This window comes from Heterodontus francisci, chromosome 26, assembly GCF_036365525.1.
Source record: "Heterodontus francisci isolate sHetFra1 chromosome 26, sHetFra1.hap1, whole genome shotgun sequence".
NCBI classification, from domain to species: domain Eukaryota; kingdom Metazoa; phylum Chordata; class Chondrichthyes; order Heterodontiformes; family Heterodontidae; genus Heterodontus; species Heterodontus francisci.
Genome location: NC_090396.1, coordinates 71,345,876 through 71,368,523, shown reverse-complemented (window position 1 = coordinate 71,368,523; position 22,648 = coordinate 71,345,876). Strand labels below are relative to the sequence as shown.

Here is a 22,648-nt window from a genome sequence, read left to right as displayed (position 1 = left end):
TGCCCAACTCTCCAATCTATCTATATTCTGCTGTATTCTCTGATAGTCCCCTTCACTATCTGCTACTCCACCAATCTTAGTGTCGTCTGCAAATTTGCTAATCAGTCCACCTATACTTTCCTCCAAATCATTAATGTATATCACAAACAACAGTGGTCCCAGCACGGATCCCTGTGGAACACCACTGGTCACACGTCTCCATTTTGAGAAACTCCCTTCTACTGCTACTCTCTGTCTCCTGTTGCCCAGCCAGTTCTTTATCCATCTAGCTAGTACACCTTGGACCCCAAGCGCCTTCACTTTCTCCATCAGCCTGCCATGGGGAACCTTATCAAACGCCTTACTGAAGTCCATATATATGACATCGACAGCCCTTCCGTCATCAATCAACTTTGTCACTTCCTCAAAGAATTTACCTACAGGTCTATTTCTCTCAAGTGGCCATCCAACCTCCTCTTGAAATCATTGATTGTTTCTGCTTCCCCACCCCAGTGGGCAGCGAGTTCCAGGTCATTATTGCCCGCTGCGCTTATATAACAAAAAAGTGCTTGCTCATATTCCCCCTACATCTTTTTGCCAAAACATTTACTCACCTTCAAGGTACATGTTCCAAGTAGGCGTGTGAGTGGTGTTAATATGGTAAGTGGTGGAAAGTACTGTGTAGATGGAAGAAGGGAAGTATGAGAACACAAGGGTGCTGTAACTTGTGATTGAGGGTTATTACATTATTGATTTGTTATTTTGCAGTCTGTAGCTAGTGGAAATCAACGTAGCTTCCATATTCTCCTGCCAGTATAATATCGTCCTAAATAAAAACACACAGTGCTGGAAATACTCAGCAGGTCTGGCAGCATAATGAAGAGAGAAATGGAGTTAACATTTCAGATCTGACCTTTCATCAGAACAGTTTTGATGAAAGGTCACAGACCTGAAATGTTAAATCTTTCTCTCTACACATGCTGCCGACCTGCTGAGTTTTTATCTCAGATCTCCAGTGTAGTATTTTGCTTATTATACTTTCCTACATACAGATTGTATTTTATGAAACAGGGAGGTTACTTTAAACTAATTTGAACTGTTCAGTGTATGAGGGAGGGAATGGAAGATGAGTTTATAGATTCAAGTATTATCACAAAGATCCCAGTCTAGTGCAATGGCGTGCGTATGTGCAAGTGCAGTTTTCATGCTATGTCTGCTTAAATTTTGGCAAAGCAGATATCCGTGTAATTATGGGGTTTGTCATTCCAAACCTGGGTGATAAAACTAGGCTGAAGTATTGGTGCTTGCAGGTCTGTTACTGGTGTGGTGGTGATGGGAGTAATTTGAGGGGGTGAATTGACAGTATCACAGAAATCTCATGAGAAGAGCATTAATGCTTATCAATTTGTGTGTATATTTTTTCTGGGAGTGTATGGGTATCTGTATGCTAAACATTCATGGTGCCAACACAGAATTCTAAGCTGGAAATATATCCCTACAAAAATTAAAAATAATGAACATAGTTTTATGTGTCTATTTTTATCTATGGAAGCAAGTGAAAAAGTGAGTGGGGCCATCTCTAGTAAAACATTAGTGCAGATTTGAATTACCGTTCCCATGCTGTAACATTCTTCTTCTATAAGATTGAAAATTGTTAGTGATTTGGAGACCTGCACACCTGTGCTTACATTAAGCTAGTGCTACAATGAGTCTGAAGAATGTACAGTCAAAGCTTTCTGTTCTTTGCTAGTTTATTTTGGTGTGATTTAAAAAAAAAAGTTAAATTGTTCCCATCTTAGGGAAGGAAGATTGTCCATCATCCCCAGTTAGGAGTTAAGTAGATCCAGACAACAAGCATTTGCCTGTCAGTCTGTAACCAACTGCAAATAAATTGACTCAAGGTGTAGATTTCTTCCTTCCTGTGGGTTGTGTTTGTTTTATAAATCAATTTTCTTCTGGCTTGAAGGTGCTGACCCATGCTGTGGTGCCATTACCTCACAGGAAGTGTGAATTTAAGACAGTGGATGTCTGCATATTATTTGATCATGTAGGGGCCCCACAGCAGAGGCTGATTCCGTCCTCACTAATGCTGTGCACACACTTCACAGCAGGGTTACTGGATAGGAGCTGAAACCCTGGCTGTTCTCCTTAGTGCAGAACTACCAAGGCAAGATGTAGTGCCCCTCCTGCTGCCTAGCTGAGCTCAGCTGGCTTTGTGCAAACTGAGACTTCCTGATATTTTTGGCTCGGCTATGTGCTGGTTTTACTAAACTGGCCTGAAGGATGGAGCTTCCCCCTTCATTTGAGTTAGTGCCTGGCCTCTGCTCAGTGCCTTTGTCTATAACTGCCTAGATATTGTCTGTTTCTACTTAATGTCTTGCAATTCCTGGCATGATGAGCCTTGGCCACATCATTCTGAGAAGGAAATAAAAATACTTTTTAGTAGGGGAGAATGGGCTCATTTCTTGCATGCATGGCCTGTGTTGATAATCATAAAATTACGTTTCGATAGCTGGGAGTAACCTGTCCTCACAGTTTGAGATTGGCGGACGGGCTAGAAGAGGGTTGTACTTGTGATAATATGTTACATAGTTCCTTAATATGTCTTAACTGGATTAACCTGCCTATTAAACAGGTAACCTCTTGGGTAATTGAAATTTTGAGACTGAGGTTAATAGATTTTGTTGGATAAGGGTGTCAATGAATATAAAGCAAAAGTTGGTAGATGGAGCTGTGCTACAGATCAGCCAAGGTCCACACTAAACTGTGCATCACTGGGCAAGTGGCTTATATACCCGTACATGATTGGAATGGAATGTGTTTATTCTAGATTTATATCAGTCAGTATTTGCTCAGTGTTTTAGAATGTGTAACATGCTACCATGTGAAGTAGTCGAAGCGAATAGCATAGATGCATTAAGGGGAAGCCAGATAAGTAAATGAGGGGGAAAAGGAATAGAAGGATGTGCAGAGAGAGAGCAAAAGTAGGGTGGGTGGAGGCTTGTGTGAAGCATAAACACCAGCACAGACCTGTTGGGTCGAATGGCCTAATTCTGTAATATTTAATGTAAGGTGCAGTAAACTGTATCTAGACTATTGGGGTTGCAGTGTAAAATTGTAATGTGAACAAAATGTAGAATATGGTTTTGACTGTCTTATGTACTGGCTTTTCAGAATGAAGTTTACACGAATCACTCGGTCACAAAATGATGTAAAAACAAAGAAAACGAATGAGAATATGGAGTTTACTCCCAGGAGCAACCAGGTGTTTGTACTTTCTGAAAAAACTTTATCTTGAATGAGATGTATTGTTATGTAACCGGCAAACTCGTACAGAGTTTAAAAATGTAGCACTTGTGATACAGTGAGGTACTGTCCTTTCAAATCTGGATTTGATATCTCAAAATATGGTTGGAATTTTTTTTTTAAACTTTTCACATATTTAAAATATTGGAGTAGGTGTAAAATTTCCAGATTTCTCTATTTGGGAACAATCATCATTTTAATTGATTTGAGTGCTTGCTCACTGGGTCGCTTTATCTGATTATGTAAGATTGTTATGGAACTGATTCCACATGACCGGCGACATTTATTTATTTCGAGATACAGCACTGAAACAGGCCCTTCGGCCCACCGAGTCTGTGCTGACCAACAACCACCCATTTATACTAACCCTACAGTAATCCCATATTCCCTACCACCTACCTACACTAGGGGCAATTTACCTATCACCTGCAAGTCTTTGGCTGTGGGAGGAAACCGGAGCACCCGGCGAAAACCCACGCGGTCACAGGGAGGACTTGCAAACTCCACACAGGCAGTACCCAGAATTGAACCTGAGTCCCTGGAGCTGTGAGGCTGCGGTGCTAACCACTGCGCCGCCCTACATGTGCAAGGCTTGTATATTTTATGTTTGTGGTTGCTGTCATTTATTTGGTTGCTGGTGTCAGCCACGGCTCAGTGGCTATCAGTCACTCTTGCTTCTGAATCAGAAGGTTATGGGTTCAAGACCCACTTCAGAGCCTTGAGCACATAATCTGGGCTGACACTTCAATATGCTATTGAGGGAGTGCAGTCAGAGGCACCAGCTTTCAGACGAGATATTATAGCAAGACCCATGTCTGCCCGCTTGGGTGGATATAAAAGATCCCATAACACTTTTGAAGATTAGGGGAGTTCTGCCAGTGTCCTGACCACATTTATCCCTCAACCGACAGTACTGAAACAAAAAAAATCAGCTTATCTGGTCATTATCACATTGCTATTTGTGGGAGCTTGCTGTGTGCAAATTGGCTGCCTGGTTTCCTACATTCCAAAAGGGCCTACACTTCAAAAATATTTCAATGGCTATAAATTGCTGTGGCACATCCTAAGGTTGTGGAAGGTGGGATATGAATGCAATGTTTTTCTTTTCGCAATTATATGGTGGTATTTTCGAATTGTTAATGTGTTTCATTATTTAGAGAGTGTGCAGATCCAAGAATGTGGTCAAAGCAAAGAGGCTGGTTGAAAAAGCCAAAGGGCAGAGCATGTGCAGAAGTCCTGTGGAACCCATTGCTCCTCTGAGGCGGTCAACTCGACAGCAGGCCAAATCTAATGGGAAATCTCATGGGACTGAGGTACTAGCATTCCAAGTTCTTCATGAAAGGAAACAAAAAATAATGTTTGAAAAGCAGGGTGTGGTGGTTTGGTACTCCCTTTCAGTTTGATAAATCATACAATGATGTTTAAAAAAATTAAACAATACAAAACTGTGAGAAATTCGACCATGCGGTTTGGCATTGGAAGAGGGTTTCCAAAAGGAACTCGGTGTGCAGATAAGTACTTCTGAGTGCCATTATAAAATGTTACGATCTAAACCAAAACTACTTGGATAAAAATTACCTTTTTAATGTGATTGTTTCTGATTGAAGTAGTCTGTTGGGAATTGAGTATTTGTGAATTATTGAACTCATTACCTGTCAATTTTGGCCCTTACTGCTGCACCACACAGAAATGGTACCTCACATCTGATGTTTCCACTAGTAGGAGAGACCAAAACTAGGAGCCATAAATACAAGATGGTCACTAATGAATCCAAGAGGGAATTTAGGAGAAACTTCTTTATCCAGAGTGTGGTTAGAATGTGGAACTCGCTACAAGATGGAGTAATTGAGGCCAATAGCAAAGATGGATTTAAGGGGAAGCTAGATAAACACTTGAAGGAGAAAGGATTGAAGCTTTGTTGATGGACTGAGGTAAAGAGAGTGGGAGGAGGCTTGTGCGGGGCATAAACATCGGCACAGACCAGTTGGGCCAAATTTCCTGTTTTGATGCTGTAAATCTATGTAATGTAGTTTTATTGCCATTATCCTAACTCCAAAGACTGTTGTATTCAGGGCTTTAACCTGTTTTAATTTTGTTAAATGAGTATCCTCAACTCCCTAAATTTGAGTTTAAATTTTAAAAAAAAAATTTGCAACAATAACAAACATAGGCACCCTGAGAGCTGACTGATTGCAAAGTCAAATTCTAACGTAATTTTTTTTCCCTGCGTGAGATATTTGTTCCTTATCCAAGAGGATGTTTTTGGGGACCTGCTCCCAGCCATCACTAGTGCTGGTCAAAATGTGGTGTGCAGGAGTGGTTGATGGTGACTTTCTCCCAGGCACTGCCTTGTCTCTGAATGTCTTCCTCCTCTCCCCAGAATACAATTTAGATCAGGAGATTGAAGTGGGAATCCAATGTCTGCCACTTTACGCTGCAGTTTATGCAAGATCCCATAAGGTATCCTGCCCTTGGTATCAATTTTTATTCTTATTGCTGTTATCATATATGCTTATTTATAAGATGACATCCCCTGCCCTGACATAGAATCTTACAGCACAGAAAGAAGCCCATTGTGCGTGTGATGACTCCCTGAAAGATATTCAATTAGTCCCACCTTCCTGTTATTTCCCCATAGCACTGGAAAACATTTCCTTTTTAAGTATATATCCAGTTCCCTTTTGAAAGTTACTATTGAATTTGCTCCCACCACCTTTTTAATCAGTGCATTCCAGATAATAACAGATAAACAGGAAAAAGTCATGATCCTCATAAGACATGAGACTGCACTGCATAGCATCTGTCCACCAAAATTATCATCTTCGTGCTGTTAGCAGCCGTGTGTGTGTGTCTAATATTATACACATGCTCTCGGTTCTTTCTCATTTCCATCAGTGCAATCTTTTCTGCTGTTATTTTAACCTTCTAACCTTGGTAGGAAAACAAATTGCAATTCTCTCCCCCCTCTGTCCTGACTGCTCCCACTGTTTAAATGTGAGGCCCTTTCTTTAAAATATGGTGCCTGCCTTTTCGTCAGAAGCTCCTTTACTGTTTCACCTACAATGAATTATGTTGAATTCTTGTTATGTAGGCGAATGCAGCAACCAAATTGCACAGAATGAGATCCCAGAAGCACCAACGGGATGAATAACCAGCTAATATGTTTTTCTTGTTAATTTTGAGAGGAATGTTCAAGCACACAACTGCCTGCTCTAAGGCAAATAGTCCCATAGAATCTTTAACCTCCATCTGAACCAGCAGATATGGCAAACAAGGCCTTGGTTTAGAATTCCTCTTGTATTTACCCTGCTTAGATGTCTCCAATTTTAAATTGGCAATAGGAGCTGGACTGAAGTTGGAAGGGAAACCAGCTAACGAGAGAGCAAAGAAAATAACTTGCACTTTGTGTAACAACTGGTACGCCAATGAATTGAAGAGTAGTCACTTATTTTTGCGAGCAAACATGGCAGCAACTTGTGCATGGCAAGGTCCCACAAACAGCAAATGAAGTAATTGGAATATGCTGACACTCAGTATGAAGTCTTCCATGTGAGGTTATTGCGGGTCAGTTTTGGAGCGATATTCCCAGCAGGAGTCCATTCTTTCAAGAGAGATGGGGAAGTTTATAAGTGGTTATATGGTGCTATGTTCAAGAGGAGTAGTTGCTAGTCGGGCAATCTTTCTTCAGCACACCTGCTCTGTACCATTTTTGTTTTATTTTTAATAGTGTACAATTTTACAAATTCATTGAGATTCCTGAATGCTGCCAGTATGCAAGATTTTATTTTTGCCAATTCTGGATGGAAACCCTTCAGTAGAATCCTGTTTGAACATATGGGCTGTTTAGTGCGGCTGTTTGGAGTGGGAATAGTGACATGGGGGAAGCTGGAGAATCGCTTCGAAGGTGTCTGCCCAGAAATCCGATGTCGTGATGTCAGTTCTGGGTTTAGTCAGCAGCGGGAAATCACTAAGGTGGCATTGCCGCCCTGACTCAACGGAAATGCAATTTAAATTGCTGAACACATTAGCATTTAGTTCATCGCAATTCAATGGGGGACTTGGAATTAAGTGGACAACGGGCAGCCCTCGTGTACCTTCAGATTCCTGGCAGTTGAAAGCTAGTGGCATCGAGGTGAGGCCTTAGTGCTGCAAAGGGTAGGCAGCCATCTTCAGTACTGCCTAGGGGAAGAGGGGGGAGCAGTGGCCATTGTCAACCTTCAGTGCTGTGTGCTTTGCAAGGGGGGTTGTGGTTTTGGGTAGGAGTACTGGCTGAGCAGGGTCTTGGGGGTGGTGGGGGGAGGGCTTGGTTTTGGTGGCTGTATTGGGTGTCCAAACTGTTGGATGAGAGGTTTGGGTGCCCATAATGCAGGATGAGACGGTCGACTGTCAACAAGGTTGACCGCTGAGAGCCATAAGCGAGTCTGCCGGAGAAGTAGCAAAGGCACAGCTGCCAAGGCGGGGTTGTCTCTGCGTTGACAGTGCTTTGGAGGCGTGCTGATTTCCTGGCACGGGTCTCATACACCCTGTGATGCGGAGGCTCCGACGAGGGAGGGCCAGGAGGCAGCTGTGCCTGCCCATGAAGCTCCAGGATGAGAGCAGCAGCAGCTGGCTATGCCAAGAAGAGCCCACCTGTGCCAGAGAGTACTGGACTCTAATCAGCTACCTCCAAATGTCTGGGTGGCATTGTCAGCAAAGACTGCGGCTCTCCAGGGCAGCCATCACCGACTTGTGCGTCCTGCTGCAGGACAAGTGGCGACCTATGGGATTTGGTGGTCACCCTATGCTGGTGGCCCTGAAGATCACAGTGGCACTAAGCCTTTACACTTCTGGATCATTCCAAAGGTCCACAGGGGACATGTGTGGGGTCTCCCAGGCAGTATCCCACCACTTCATCAAGGAGGTGACAGTGCCCTGTTCATGAACGCCAGCGACTGTGTGCTACCAGACCGACCCTGACAGTCAGGCTGAGGGGGTGTCATTGGATTCAGGACCATTGCTGGATTACCCCAGGTACAAGGTGTGATAGATTGCCCGCATGTGGTCATCAAGGCTCTGATGGACGACCAGGGGCCTTCATCAACAGGAAGGGCTTTCATTCCATCAACGTTCAACTAGTCTGCAACCACTGAAAGCGTTTCCTGCAGTTGTGTGCCTGCGTCGCGGGAAGCAGCCACGTGCCTACATACTTCGGTTCCAGGTGCCACAGTTTTTCAGACCCCCCCCCCCCTCCCCGCTGCTCACCTTCAGGGATGGATTCTTGGGGATGAAGTCTACCCATTGAAGACATGGCTACTGATGTTTGAAGAACCCTCGCAATACAGAGGAGGAGAGGTACAACACTAACCACAGCTCCTCCCGAGCGACCGTCTCACAGGCCATTGGGCTGATGAAGATGAGATTCCGTTGCCTAGTACGATCCGATGGAGCCCTGCAATATGTACCAGTGACGGTTTTGTGTATCGTTGTGGTCTGCTGGGCTCTGCACAATCTAGCGCTGCAGAGGGCGGAGGCCTTGCGTGATGAGGACATGATTGAACAACACTGCTCCACTGACCAGGACGTGAAGGAGGGAGACGAGAAGGCAGCACTGGATGTTGAAGCCATTGCACCAGAGGCCAGGCAGACTGGACAGGCCAAGGAGGCAAGAGGCAATCTCATACTTATCCGCTTCTAGCCACCAGGATGGCCACTCAGAGTAAAAACAACAAAGACAATCCTCAATGCATGCAGTCTGTAGCCTCTTCTCTATTTGTCTGTCATGTGTAGCGCCCAGCTGAGCTTCTATAAGGTGTGACCCCAGCATGGGCAGCTAGGCTGGAGGCTGGCTGCTGATCAGGCTGCCCATTGGGTTGTGATGACTTTGGCAGTCGTCCTCTGACTGCCTGAGGGTTTCCTGCTCAGGTGCAGGACTCAACTCGGGCGTCATGGCTACTGGAGCTGGGCTTGCTAGTCAAGGAGCCAGTGTCTACACTTGGAGCGCCCTGAGGGGAGTCCCCAGCCTTAGACGTCAGCCTCTCTTTCTCCTTTTCAAGGCTTACTTGAACCTCCCTGCTGACCAGAGAAGGACAAGGAGCTGGAGGAGACTCACGGCACCTCATCCTTCTCTCGCCTTGCCGCTGCTGCGTTAAGCTCATGGCCAAGGTGGTGGTGTCAGGTCTGAACTCATTTGTGCAATCTGCCTCTCCATAAGGATCACCAACCTCTCTATGGAGGAAGCCATGTGCTCACATGCCTGAGACATGGCAGGACTCATGGCATGGATGGGCTCCTTCATCGTCCTGCTTATGGCTGTGCATTGCCACTGGCATCTCTGCCATATATTGCCTCACCTCTCTCTGCAACTCCAGCTGGCAGAGACCTCCGCTGTCTCTGCCTCAGCCAGCTGCTTGGGTGCATATGCGGTGCTCTCAGCAGTTTGAGACCCTAATTTTACAGCCAGACGGGAACCCACTGAGGTCAAAGTACCTGTGCTGGTGGAGGGTGCAGCAGAGTCATGGGAAGGTGCTTCCTCTGACTGTGGTTCCTCCTCAAAAGTTGACAGCTGTCCCCTTCTGGTTCTCTCCTGCAGACACCGATCTGCAGGAGAGAACACAAACATGTGGGTTTGGCTGTGCCGATCTCGTCATGTCAAGCATACATGATGTGGATCTCCAGAAGTGAACTATGTGTCAATAGTAGACAATCCCCACTTTCTTGCGTAGCAACCGGTCTCCCCGTCAGATATGGAATGGCGCTCTGGGTCCCCACTATTTCCAGTACCCCCTGCTCACCTGTGGAGAGAGGCTGAAGATCTGGGATGCCTCAGCCAGTCTGGGCTGTCACCCTCCTGTTATGGCCCTCTTGTCCTGCATACTTTGCAGTGAGATCAACATGGCAGTTCTGCTAGTGACAGCCCCTCGTCCCCTACTGGGGTTTCCTATATAGCTCATGCTCTCTTCCACTTTCAGGGGAGTTAATGGGGGTGAGGTGTGAAAGAAGGTGGTCTGTAGCTGAGATGCAGCCATGAATCTATCAGGATGAGGTGATGCCTAACCCCTCCCCCCGCCTCCTGCCAGTGCAGCTGCAGAGCCTCCTTCCCTATGTCCCCCTTCCTCCTGCATAGCCGCTTACAATCACTAAAAAGGAGAGAGTTATGGAGCAGTTATCTTGACACAACAAAGAAGGTTGCTGACTCTCTTGTAGCACTGTACCGGGTTCTGGGGGAGTGGCCCCACCCCCAGGTATCTCCATCCAGGCTTGCTTGGTCAGACGGGTGTACCTGTTCTTGCCATCGCTGGGGAAAAGGACCTCCCACCTTTTTCTTACAGTCTGGAGGAGAATCTCAAGGGAGGCATCGCTAAATCGTGGGGCCACCCTGTGTCCTGTTTCTGCCATTCTGCAGGATCCGTCTCTGGGGGTGGGGGGGGTCCAGGAGTCACTTCAATGCTGGTCTCAGCAAATCAGTCCAAGGCGGCAATGCAAGCAGGACTGGCAGGGCTTTAAATATAGTGCCAGCACCTGCTCCAGAGTCATCCGACGCCACATTTAGCTTCTAGCGTCCCGCCCCTGTCGTGTGATCGGACGGGCCCCGCATCTCCATTATTCAAAGTGGCTGCCCATCACGTGATCACGGCGGACCAGCCGCCCATGTGACTAGTGGGAATGGCGCATGTTTTCAGGTCCATCGCTGGAACCCGCAGTGGTCTCACTAAATTCAGCCTATCGTACCTGTAATAATGATGTTACTTCTGATGGCTCTATCTGTTTAATGCTACTGCAGCCTGATAACGGATATTTTAAAAATTTATATCATTTTGTTTTGTACAGGATTTGGCAATTAAATTGAGTTCAAGTCCAGAAAGCGATTCTGTCTGTACACTTCAACATGAAATGAAACCCAAGAAATTGAGGAATTTATGTGACAGGTTGGGAACGAATGCATGTAGCACATCAGCAACCAAGATTGCAGTGGGTTGGTACATGTTATCTCGAATACCATTTCCAATATTAAATTGTAGTTTAGTGAAATCACTCACTTCTCTGTAGATCTTTGTTTGGTATTTTACTGAAGGGTGCAGCCTTGCACAATTTTGTAAAGTCCATTTTCTTGCTTGTGTTCCTCATCTGCTCTGGCTGAGAAATTGGCCTGTAGAATCTCTCATTATTATACTGTATAGTGAGTTGCACGAGTTTGCTGGGTCGACCCTTGCAGTGACTTTTTCTTCTCTCTATCTCTCTCTCTCTATCTCTCTCTCTATCTCTCTGTCCTCTCTTTCCCCCCCCCCCCCCCCCCAGTTTTAAGCAACGGCTTTGAGATTACTTACTAGCATTTTGAGACACAAAATGCACAACTTTCGAAATACTGTCAACAACAACACTTAACGTGAACAGAAATTCTCATTTGTACATGTCTTTTGGATCAGTGGTCACAGCATCAATTCTGAGGATGTGTATTGTCAGCACTGAGAGCCAAGAGTTAAATGCCAATAATTAGTTGGCAATTGAGCAGACAGCATTAATATGCCATTAATGTCTTCCAGGGCTGTCAGTAAATATACTCTTTGGCAAGATCCCTAGGAGTCTTTCTCTGATCTGAGCAGCAACTTGTATTTAAATAAAACTATAACAGGAAATCGCCCCAAAGTGTAATCAAAGAATAGATGCAAAATTGATGTTCCGGAGGAATAGAATTGAAAAGCAGCAATGTTATGTTATGTTGCATACAATCTTAGTTAGATCGCAGTTTTTGTACTGTACGCTGTTCTGTTCTCCATATAATGCAAAGGATATAGAAGCGCTGGAGAAATTGCAAAAAACATTTACAAGGATGAAACCAGAACTGAACAGTTATATCCATCAGAAAAGATTGAACTGGCTGTGGCTCTTTTCTCTAGGAAAGACCAGGCCAATAGAGGTCTTTAAAATTGTGAAGAGGTTCACATAATCACAGAATCGTTGCAATGCAGAAGGAGGCCATTCAGCCCATTGTGTCCACACTGGCTCTCTGAAAGAACAGTTCACTCAATCCCAATCCCCCTTGCCTTCTCCCCATAACCCTGCACATTCTTCCTTTTCCTATAACTGTCTAATTCCCTTTTGAATGCTTCAATTGAACCTGCCTCCACCATGTTCTCAGGCAGTGCCTCCGAGACCTTAACCACTCACTGCGTAAGAAGGTTTTTCCTCATGTCACTTTTGCTTCTTTTACCAAATACTTTAAATCTGTGCCCTCTCTTTCCCACTCATGAAATGATAGAGAACAGTTTCTATCTACTCTGTCCAGACATCACATTTCTCTGCATTGAACTTCATCTGCCACCTATCTGCCCATTCCACCAACTTGTCTGTCCTTTTGAAGTTCTACACTATCCTCCTGACAGTTCACAATGCTTCCAAGTTTTGTATCATCTGCAAACTTTGAAATTGTGCCCTGTACACCAAGGTCTAGGTCATTAATGTATATCAGGAAAAGCAAGGGTCCCAACACTGATACCTGGGTAACTCCACTACAAACCTTCCTCCAGCCTGAAAAACATCCATTAACCACTATTCTTTGTTTCCTGTCACTCAGCCAATTTCATATCCATGTTTCTACCGTCCCTTTTATTCTATGAACTACAAGTTTGCTCACAAGTCTGTTGTGTGGCACTGTATCAAATACCTTTTGAAAGTCCATCAAGTAAGTACAGCACATCAACAGCATTGCCCTCATCAACCCTCTCTGTTACCTCCTCAAAAAAACTCGCTAAAGAAATCCTTGCTGGCTTTCCTTAATTAACTCTCTTTTATCCATGTGGCTATTGATTTTGTTCAGTAGAGAAAATGTTTCCACTTGTAGGTGAGTCCAAAACTAGGGGTCATAAATATGCGATAGTCACTAATAGATCCAACAAAGAATTCAGGAAAAACGTCTTAACCCAGAAAGTGGTTAGAATGTGGAATGTACTACCACGTGGAGTAGTTGAGGCGAATAGTACAGACCCATTTGTTAACTAAAGGTATTGAGGGATATGGGGAATATGTGGAGTTGGGTTGCAGATTAGCCATGATCTCATTGAAAGACGGAACATACTTGAGGGGCTAAATGGCCTAATCATGTTCCTATGCATTTAAGGGAAGCTGGACAAATACATGGAGAAAGGAGTGTAAGGATATGCTGATAGTTTTAGATAAAGCAGCGTGGGAGGAGGCTTGTATTGAACATAAACACTGGCATGGACCAGTTGAGTTGAATGGCCTGTTCCTGTGCTGTAAATTCTATGAAATATTAGGAGAGGTGAGCCAAAGCTTGTTCAGAGGTAGCTTTTAAGCATGGTTTAAAGCAGGATAGGGAGGATGGAGTGTAGGTGGTTGAAAGTATGGCTCCCAATGATGGGGTGAAGGGAGGTGGAGGTCCTATTAACAGGCCAGAGACAGAGGAACAGAGGGTTAGTGTAGGGGGAAGGTGCTGTAGTACTGAAGGAGGGTAGAAATGGTGAGAAGTAGTACCATGAAGGGGTTTTAATCTGTGGCATTGGGGGACCAGGAATCAGTGTAGCTCAGGGAGGTGATAGGTGAGCATAGTGGAAAATAGAGTACAGACAGTAGAGATTTGAATGAGCTGAAGTTGATAGGCCAAGAGAGCATTGGAATAGTCGTTTGGAAGTGACAACCCATCTGAGAATCTAATATTGCTTACATAAGTACATTGGCACACTTTACATGAAGTAAACAGACTTGTGCTGAAGAGTGATTTTACTGTGTAGAGTTTGTTTTAGTAGGAAATGATGTGTAGGAGTGCAAACACATTCTGTTAGGGTTTAGAATAATCATACAAAGCTTGCTCAGGTCCTTTATGACATCCAAGGCTTTCAAGTATGTTATTTTCTTGTAGCACACTCCTAGACATTGTTTATTTCCTGCTAACATTAGACTGGACACTTCATGACCTTTTTTTGAAATAAATCCCAGTTTATTTTAACCTGCAAACTGAGAATGGCCTTTGTGGGCGTAATTCTGCTGTACTTTGTTTACCACAAAAGCTTTAAAACTGCCATAGTTAGTTTTTAAAAAAGAATTATGCTACAGTGGCCCTGAAGATTGAATTTATAGTCTTCAAATAACTGCTGTTTGGAAATTTATGCAAGGTTTACATCTGCCCCTGCTGTAATCTCCCATCCATCCTGCCTTACATTTTTCTTCTTTGCAGTTTGGCTTTTTATCTTGCTGCCATCAACCTCTCCTGTTCTGCCCTGTTTCTGCTTTCCCTGTGTGAGTGAAAGTCCTTTTAATGCAGCTGTTTAGCTATTGGTAGAACAAGTTCTGTTTTTATTCGTTCATGGGATGAGAGTGTCGCTGGCAAGGCCAGCATTTATTGCCCCTTCCTAATTGCCCTTGAGAAATGGATGCCATTAACTGTATGTGCAAGTCATTCTGCAATGATTGTTTTCTAAATGCATGTGGTTGCTTTCAATATTTAGGAAACTGGTTTTAATTTTAATGTTTGTCTTGCTCTAGCTGATCTCAAGGTTGCTTCCATATTTTGTGGTAAAAAAACAGTCAAAGCTGTACCATCAGGACCCATTGCAATTGTTGATGAGAACAGGTGAGTAGATTATTAGCTGTATATGTGTCCTTTTCTGGAATCGTAGAGCACAAAAAGAGGACAGTCAGCTCATCGTGCCTGTGCCCTACCTCTGGAAGAGCTATCTAATTAGTCCCACTTGCCTGCTCTTTCCCCTTAATCCTGTAAATGTTTCCTTCAAGTATTTATGCAATTCCTTTTGCAAGTTACTATTGAATCTGCTTGCACTACCCTTTCAGGCAATGCATTCTACATCATAACCAGCTGTGTTAAAATGAAAAAAAATACACCTCTGACTCTTTTGCCAAGTTTCTTAAGTCTGTGTCCTCTAGTTACTGTCGTTCCTGCCAGTAGGAACGCTTTCCCTATCTACTCTCTCAAAATCCCACTGAAATTCTGAACACCTTGATTAAATTGCCTCTTAAGCTTCTCTGTTCTGAGGAGAACTGTTCCAGCTTCTCTGGTCTCCACATAACTGAAGTCCCTCATCCCTAGTACCATTCTGGTAAATCTCCTTTGCACCCTCTCCAAGGCCACCTTTTTAGTATAAAGGAATATTCTGTCTGACGCTGTATCTCAGCACCCCATTCACCACATTCAACATTTAATTCCTCCACCACCGACGCACAGTGGCAGCAGTGTGTACTATCTACAAGATGTACTGCAGCAACTCGCCAAGGCTCCTGCGACAGCCCCTTCCAAACTTGCGATCTCTACTATTTAGAAGAACAAGGGCAGCAGATGCATGGGAACATCACCACCTGTAAGTTCACTTCCACGTCACATGCCATCCTGACTTGGAATTATATTGCTGTTCTTTCACTGTCACTGAATCAAAATCCTGGAACTCCCTAACAGCACTGTGGGTGTACCTACACCACAGCGACTGCAGTGGTTCAAGAAGGTGGCTCAGCACCACCACCTTAAGAGCAATTGGGGTGGGCAATAAATGCTGACCCAGCCAACACCACCCATGTCCTGTGAAAGAATAAAAAGGGACTTGTTTTTCCTTCAGAACATTTTAATACTCCTCTGCCTTGGAAGTTGCACTAAGTTTGCAATTTCAGTTGGGTGGTCACCTTGGGCTGCTATTGTCTGCTCTCAGCACTGAGTGCACAGTCTGCTTGCTCCCTTGGCCAAGATTTAAATTGGACAGGGGACTATTTATAAAGGAAATGAAGCAAGTATCTCCAAATCTCAAACTTGACCACCAGTTGAATTTATTCCAAGGTTTCAGGCTGACGAGCTAACTTGGTGTTAGTTCAATCCCTTACTCTGTCAAGTTTCTCCCAACTCTGCTAAACTGCTGGTGTAGGTAGGTACTGAGTGCTTCCCGGTGTTAATATGGATGTGAATGCTGCACCACACTCTTGTGCATATGATCTGGTGGCCTGCCTGCATCGCAGTGGTCTCTACTTTCCTACAGGTACATGGCCTAGAAAATAAACCAGAACTTGGAAGGGGCAGTATGGAAAAGAGGTTCTGTAGTCTTTGTGGCACAGTAATATAGGAGAGTAATAGAGTACAGGCTCCTAAAGTTTAAACTGATTTGTCTACATCAGTTTTCATTTTTGCTGATTATCAATGGTGGATATTTGTTGAAGTAGATTGGGTTGGAATTGTGGGGCAATTCCTCAGATTGCCAATGTGCACTTTGGTAAAATTTAAAACTGCAAACCACGTCTTCAATATAGATGGATTATGGATTTCTCGAGGCTAAATTCCTTTAATATGGGAACAGTTCTCTGGCTCAGTCCTTGTGTTCTATTATTTAGAGTTCCTTCTGGAGATCAGTGTACAGGCTTACATCTCTTTGAAGCTGTTAAATTCAAATTATGTTAATTTAAATTGAAATTAAGCATAAAAAGCCTCTTCTGGTACTTTATTAAAATTTATTAATTTCTATTACTGGATAATTAGATTTTTTTTTATATAGCTAAAAATGGCTTCAAATCAACAACCAAGCCTGGCAGTTCTCTCTTTATCTGCAGGGGCTAAAAGAGTTAAATGATGAGGACGGGTTGCATGGACTAGGCTTGTATTCCCTTTAACATAGAAGATTAAGGGATAATCTAATTAGGGTGTTTAAGACGGTTAAAGGATTAGATAAGGTAGAGAGAGAGAGAAACTATTTCCTCTGGTCGGGGTGGTGGGGAGCAGTCCAGAACCTTAAAATTAGAATTAGGTCATTCAGGGATGATATCAGGAAGCACTTCACACAAAGGGTAGTGGAAATCTGGAAAACACACCCTCAAAAAAGGCCTGGATCAGTTAAAAATTTACAAACTGAGATTGCTAGATTTTTGTTAGGAAAGAGTATAAGGATTACTGAACCAATGCTGGTAGGTGGAGTTGAGCTATTAATCTAATTAAATTGTGAAATAAGCTCAGTATGTTGAATGGCCTACTCCTGTACCAATGCGTTCATGGGATGTGAACACGCTAGCAAGGCCAGCATTTGTTGCCCATCCTTAATTGCCCTTGAGAAGATGGTGGTGAACCACCTTCTTGAACCGCTGCAGTCTATGTGGTATAGGTACACCCACAGTGCTCTTAGGAAGGGAATTCCAGGGTTTTGAATCAGTGACATTGAATGAATGGTGATATAATTCCAAATCAGGATGGTGTATGGCTTGGAGGGGAACTTGCAGGTGGTGGTGTTCCCATGCATCTGCTGCCATTATCCTTCTAGGTGGTAGAGATTGCAAGTTTGGAAGGGGCTGTCGAAGGAGGCTTGGCAAGTTGCGGCAGTGCATCTTATTGATGGTACACACTGCTGCCACCATGTGCCGGTGGTGGAGGGAGTGAATATTTAAGTTGATGAGTAGGGTGCCGATCAAGCGGGCTACGTTGTCCTGGATGGTGTCGAGTTTCTTGAGTATTGGTAGAACTGCACTCACCCAGGCAAGGGGATTTAAACTCGTGTCTCCAGAACATGCAAACAGTAAGAGCTTCTACGGGTATATAAAAAGGAAGAGAGTAGCTAAAGTAAGTGTGGGACCCTTAGAGGATGAGACTGGGGAATTAGTAACAGGGAAATGGCAGATAATTGAAACCAATATTTTGTATCGGTCTTCACGGTGGAGGACACGATAAACATCCCAGCAATAATAGATGAGCAAGGTGTAAATGGGAGGGAGGAACTTGTAACAATCTCTATCACGAGGGAAAAGGTGCAGGACAAACTGATGGGACTGAAGACAGACAAGTCACCAGGACCTGATGGCCTGCATACAAGGGTTATAAAAGAAGTGGCTGCAGAGATAGTAGAGGCATTGGTTATAATATACCAAAACTCACTGGATTCCGGTAGGTACCAGCGGATTGGAAAACCACTAATGTGACCCCTATTCAAGAAAGGAGGGAGACAGAATGCAGGAAACTATAAGCCAGTTAGCTTAACAGCTGTCATTGGGAAAATGCTAGAGTCCATTATTAAGGAAGAAATAACAGGACATTTAGAAAAACATAATGCAATCAAACAGAGCCAACATGGTTTTATGAAAGGGAAATCATGTTTGACAAATTTGTTAGAGTTCTTTGAGGATATAACAAGCAGAGTAGATAAAGGGGAACCGGTAGATGTAGTGTATTTGGATTTTCAGAAGGTGTTCGATAAGGTGCCACATAAAAGGTTATTACACAAAATAGGAGCTCAGGGTATTGGGGGTAATGTGTTGGCATGGATTGAGGATTGACTAACACACAGAAGGCAGAGAGTCCGGATCAATGGGTCTTTTTCAGGTTGGAAAGCCGTAACTAGTGGGGTGCCACAAGGATCGGTCCTAGGGCCTCAACTATTTACTATCTATATTAATGACCTGGAGGAAGGGACAGAGTGTAGAATATCCAAATTTTCTGGCAATACAAAAATATGTGGTAAGGCATGTTGTGATGAGGACACAAAGCATCTGCAAAGAGATATAGATAGGCTAAGTGAGCGGGCAACAACTTGGCAGATGGTGTTCAATGTGGGAAAGTGTGAGGTCATCCACTTTGATAGGACAGATTATTATTTAGATGGAGAAAGGCTACAAAATACTGCAGTACAGAGGGATCTGGGTGTTCTTGTACTGGAAACACAAAACGTCAGCATGCAGGTGCAACCGGTAATTGGGAAGGCAAATGGAATTTTGGCCTTTATTGCTAGGGGGTTAGAGTTGAAAAATAGGGAAGTCTTATTACAACTGTACAGGGTGTTGGTGAGACCACACCTGGAGTACTGTGTACAGTTTTGGTCCCTGTATTTAAGGAAGGATATATTGGCATTGGAGGCAGTTCAAAAAAGGTTCACTAGGCTGATTCCTGGAATGAAGGGGTTGTCTTATCAAGAACGGCTAAACAGGTTAGGCCTTTATTCTTTGGAGTTTAGAAGAATGAGAGGTGATCTTATTGAAACATATAAGATTCTAAAGGGGCTTGACAGGGTAGATGTTGAGAATATGTTTCCACTGGTGGGGGAATCTTGAACTAGGGGACTTGGTAACAGAATAAGGGGTCACACATTTAAAACTGAGGTGCGAAGGAATTTCTTCTCTCAGGGTGGTGAATCTCTGGAATTCTCTACCTCAGTGTTGTGGAGGCTAGGTCACTAATTGTATTTAAGGAGGAGGTAGATAGATTTTTGAAATCTTGGAGAGTCGCGGGTTATGCGGAGCAGGCCCGAAAGAGGAGTTGAGGCCTGGGACAGATCAGCCATGATCTTATTGAATGGCGGGGCAGGCTCGAGGGGCTGAATGGCCTACTCCTGCTCCTATTTCGTGTGTTCTTGTATTCCCTGACAGGGAATTGAACCCAGGCTGCAATGGTGAGAGCACTGAATCCTACCTACTAGACCAACGGAATCTGTTCCTCTGTGCAGAGTACTATCATCCTTACATAAATACCAACAGCCATTGTTTTTTTTTTCTACTTGAGAAGTTGTTTAGCAGAATGTTGAAGGCACCTTCTTAGTGGCTGCCCAACCCCTATACTCTACCAAGATCTTGTGTGTTGTAATCGTGAGACAGACCAACACGGAACAAAGTCTTTGCTGGCTGGAAGGAATGCTGTTTATATTGGTCAAAAAATATAATACAATTGTTTATTTTTCAAAGTTGCAATGGCTCAGAAAACTCTCAGGACAATGAACAATTCAGAGCAAAGCGTCAGTTTCTCATGAGTGGGTTACCAGATATGTTGAAAAAACACATAGCAAAGACCGCAGCAGCGATGGAGGTCTACTCTGCTGCAGGCGCTGCTTTCCAAACCGTCGTTCACGTCCAGCAAAAAAGTCAAGGTGAGGTTTATCAGTTTGGCAACAGTAGTGTTATTTGACAGTATGTTTATAAAACAGAGTTGGGAGATGGTGTTTTCTAATTTCAAAATATACGGTATAAATAGAATGTATCTTAAAAAGAACATCATTCTGAGTTATGCAAAATTCTGAACAAATGAGAAGGGACAGGAAAAGAGCAGCTTGCCAATCAAAGCCTATCCCATCACCATATGCTGCAGCGGACATACAGCATTAATTGACCTTCTCTGCCAAAGCCAGACAACCTTCTGAGACAAAAACATTCAGCCAATTTAAGATTCTCACTCTTCTATTTAAGTTCTTTTGTGGCTTCACCCGTCGCTATCTCTCTAACCTTCTACAGTTCCCCGGAATTCTTTGTTCTTCCAACTTTGGCCCCTGATATTGCCTCCCTCCCTTCACCCTACCATTGTTTGATTGTGCCTTCAGCCACTTAGACCCCAACAGTCTGGAGTTCCCTCTCTCAAATTCTCCGCCTCCCTCTCCTTTTAAATCCCACCTAATTGGCTAAGCTATTGGGAACCCGACCAAATATCATTGAGTCCATTTTTGTCTCATTATGCCTCTGTGAAGCACCTTGGGACGCTTTTCTACGTTTTGAGTTGCTATGTAAATACAAGTTGTACAATAACATAACTCTGATGTCGCAATAGCTTTCCCTTGTGATCTGGGTCAGATAGTCTTGTCTTTCATATGTGAAACTCATCAATCTCTCTGAAGGTGCTTTGAGTTAACAATAGCAGAAGTGACATTTGTCTTGAATCCTAAGCTGCTTTATTGCACAGTCAGGTGAAACGTACAGAGAATGAGTTATGATTCAGGTCAATGGGCATAACTTGTATTTGCATTAAAATGCAGAATATAGATGCTGCAGCACTATTACAGATTTTTGCTAGCCAAGGGCATAAAAGCATATGGAGCTAAGGCAGGTGGATGGAGTTAAGATACAGATCAACCGTGATCTTGCTGAATGGTAGTGGAATATGCTTGACGGGATAAACTGCCTACTCCTGTTCCTATATTACTATCCTTACTATGTCTTGCTTAACTTAAACAAGAGCATCTTTAGATAATCATCCAACAGTCTATCCTTTACCTAATTAGATGGTCCTGCCATCATGATGTGGGGCAGGCTTGATGGACCAGCTGGTCCTTTCCTGCCTGTCAATCTTGTATGTTCGTAAACACTCTGTTTTTCCTTTAACAAAAGGCTGACCACCATTTCAGTCTTGCATTTCAAAATGCTCCCTGGAAAAGAAGCTGTGATTCAGCTGGTGGCCCTTTTGGGACCATAGACTAACCAGTAGACCTGCCAGTCCAATCTGCCTGGATGGAGGTCCATCTTAAAATAGCCATATACTAAAGACAAAAGGATGAGGCATTCGAATACCTACTGTGTGACTGTATGCTGGAGAGGACTTTTAACAGACTCCCCTTGCTATTTAGCCTAAATGCTTCTTCTTGCTTCTGATTTGCATCCCAGCATGGGGCTGTCCTGAGAAGCCAAACCTCAACGCATGCTTCAACTTAGCACATTTTAAAAATAAATCCTCACTGTGGAAAAATGGTCAAAGTATCCAGAAATGTGAGAACGTCCTTCAACTTGCTATGAACAGCATCTCAGGAAATTCCCTAGTAGCTTTCAAGAGGATCAAATCTCCTTCTACATCATTTCTACACATACTGAAAGTTGCCCAGTAGGGCAAATGGACAAAGACACATTTGTAATAAAAACAGAAAGTGCTGGAAATACTCAGCAGGTCAAGCAGCATCTGTGGAGAGAGAAGCAGAGTTAACATTTCAGATCTGTGACCTTTCATCAGAACACATTTGTGTTGCTGTTTTTTTTTTTGTCATGCACTGACTTGGATCAATGTACTTAGTTGGTTGATGTGGAGATAGGAGAACTGAACAAATGGAAAGTTTTACTCGTGCTATAACATGCCTGTAGTATAATCTATCTCGAGTCCTTTTGGTCATTCTCCCAACATGCTTGCCCTCTATTGCAGTGCTTTAGCACATCATGAGATCACATCGCCATTTCATAAATTAATTCCCGTTAACTGTTACAAATGAACATGGTTTTGTTTTTATTGGTCTAGTTTCATTGCTGTGGGACCTGGCTTGGCCCAGCTCTGCTATTCTAAATCACCTCCGGAATGTGAGTGAAGGAATAGAAGGAATTCTGAAAGTCTCCCTTGCCCTTGGAGATTTCTCTGAAGTGAAATACACAACCACTACCGTTGCATCTTGGACTGGGGTAAGTGTCATTTGGTGCCTTCCTAATTTTAATTTATTGAATTGATGTTTAATTGCTGCAGAGTTCAGTTGAGGTCGTGCTTACATGTCACTGTGGAGGCCAAATTCTTTCCCACAGGGATGGAGAAATGATTGGACGGTGAGCCAGCAGACCACGCTGGTTCAGAACAACAGTAGCAGAGGCCCGGGCGTAGGTTCCCTGTCTTTAAGTGTTAACCTTGGCTCAGTGGTAGCACTCACCTCTGAGTCAGACAGTCATGGTTCAA

At 43.7% G+C, this 22,648-nt stretch overlaps 1 protein-coding gene across 1 annotated transcript in view; it reads left to right on the top strand.

Annotated features, from left to right (window-relative positions):
• LOC137384455 (ATPase family AAA domain-containing protein 5-like) overlaps positions 1 to 22,648 on the top strand; it is a 75,051-nt gene that overhangs the window by 3,965 nt on the left and 48,438 nt on the right. Inside the window, exons 4-9 of the mRNA XM_068058545.1 lie at positions 3,154 to 3,244; positions 4,443 to 4,598; positions 11,092 to 11,236; positions 14,761 to 14,848; positions 19,924 to 20,105; positions 22,226 to 22,383. Coding sequence (XP_067914646.1) covers positions 3,154 to 3,244; positions 4,443 to 4,598; positions 11,092 to 11,236; positions 14,761 to 14,848; positions 19,924 to 20,105; positions 22,226 to 22,383 — 820 coding nt within the window. The remainder of the gene's footprint in view (positions 1 to 3,153; positions 3,245 to 4,442; positions 4,599 to 11,091; positions 11,237 to 14,760; positions 14,849 to 19,923; positions 20,106 to 22,225; positions 22,384 to 22,648) is intronic.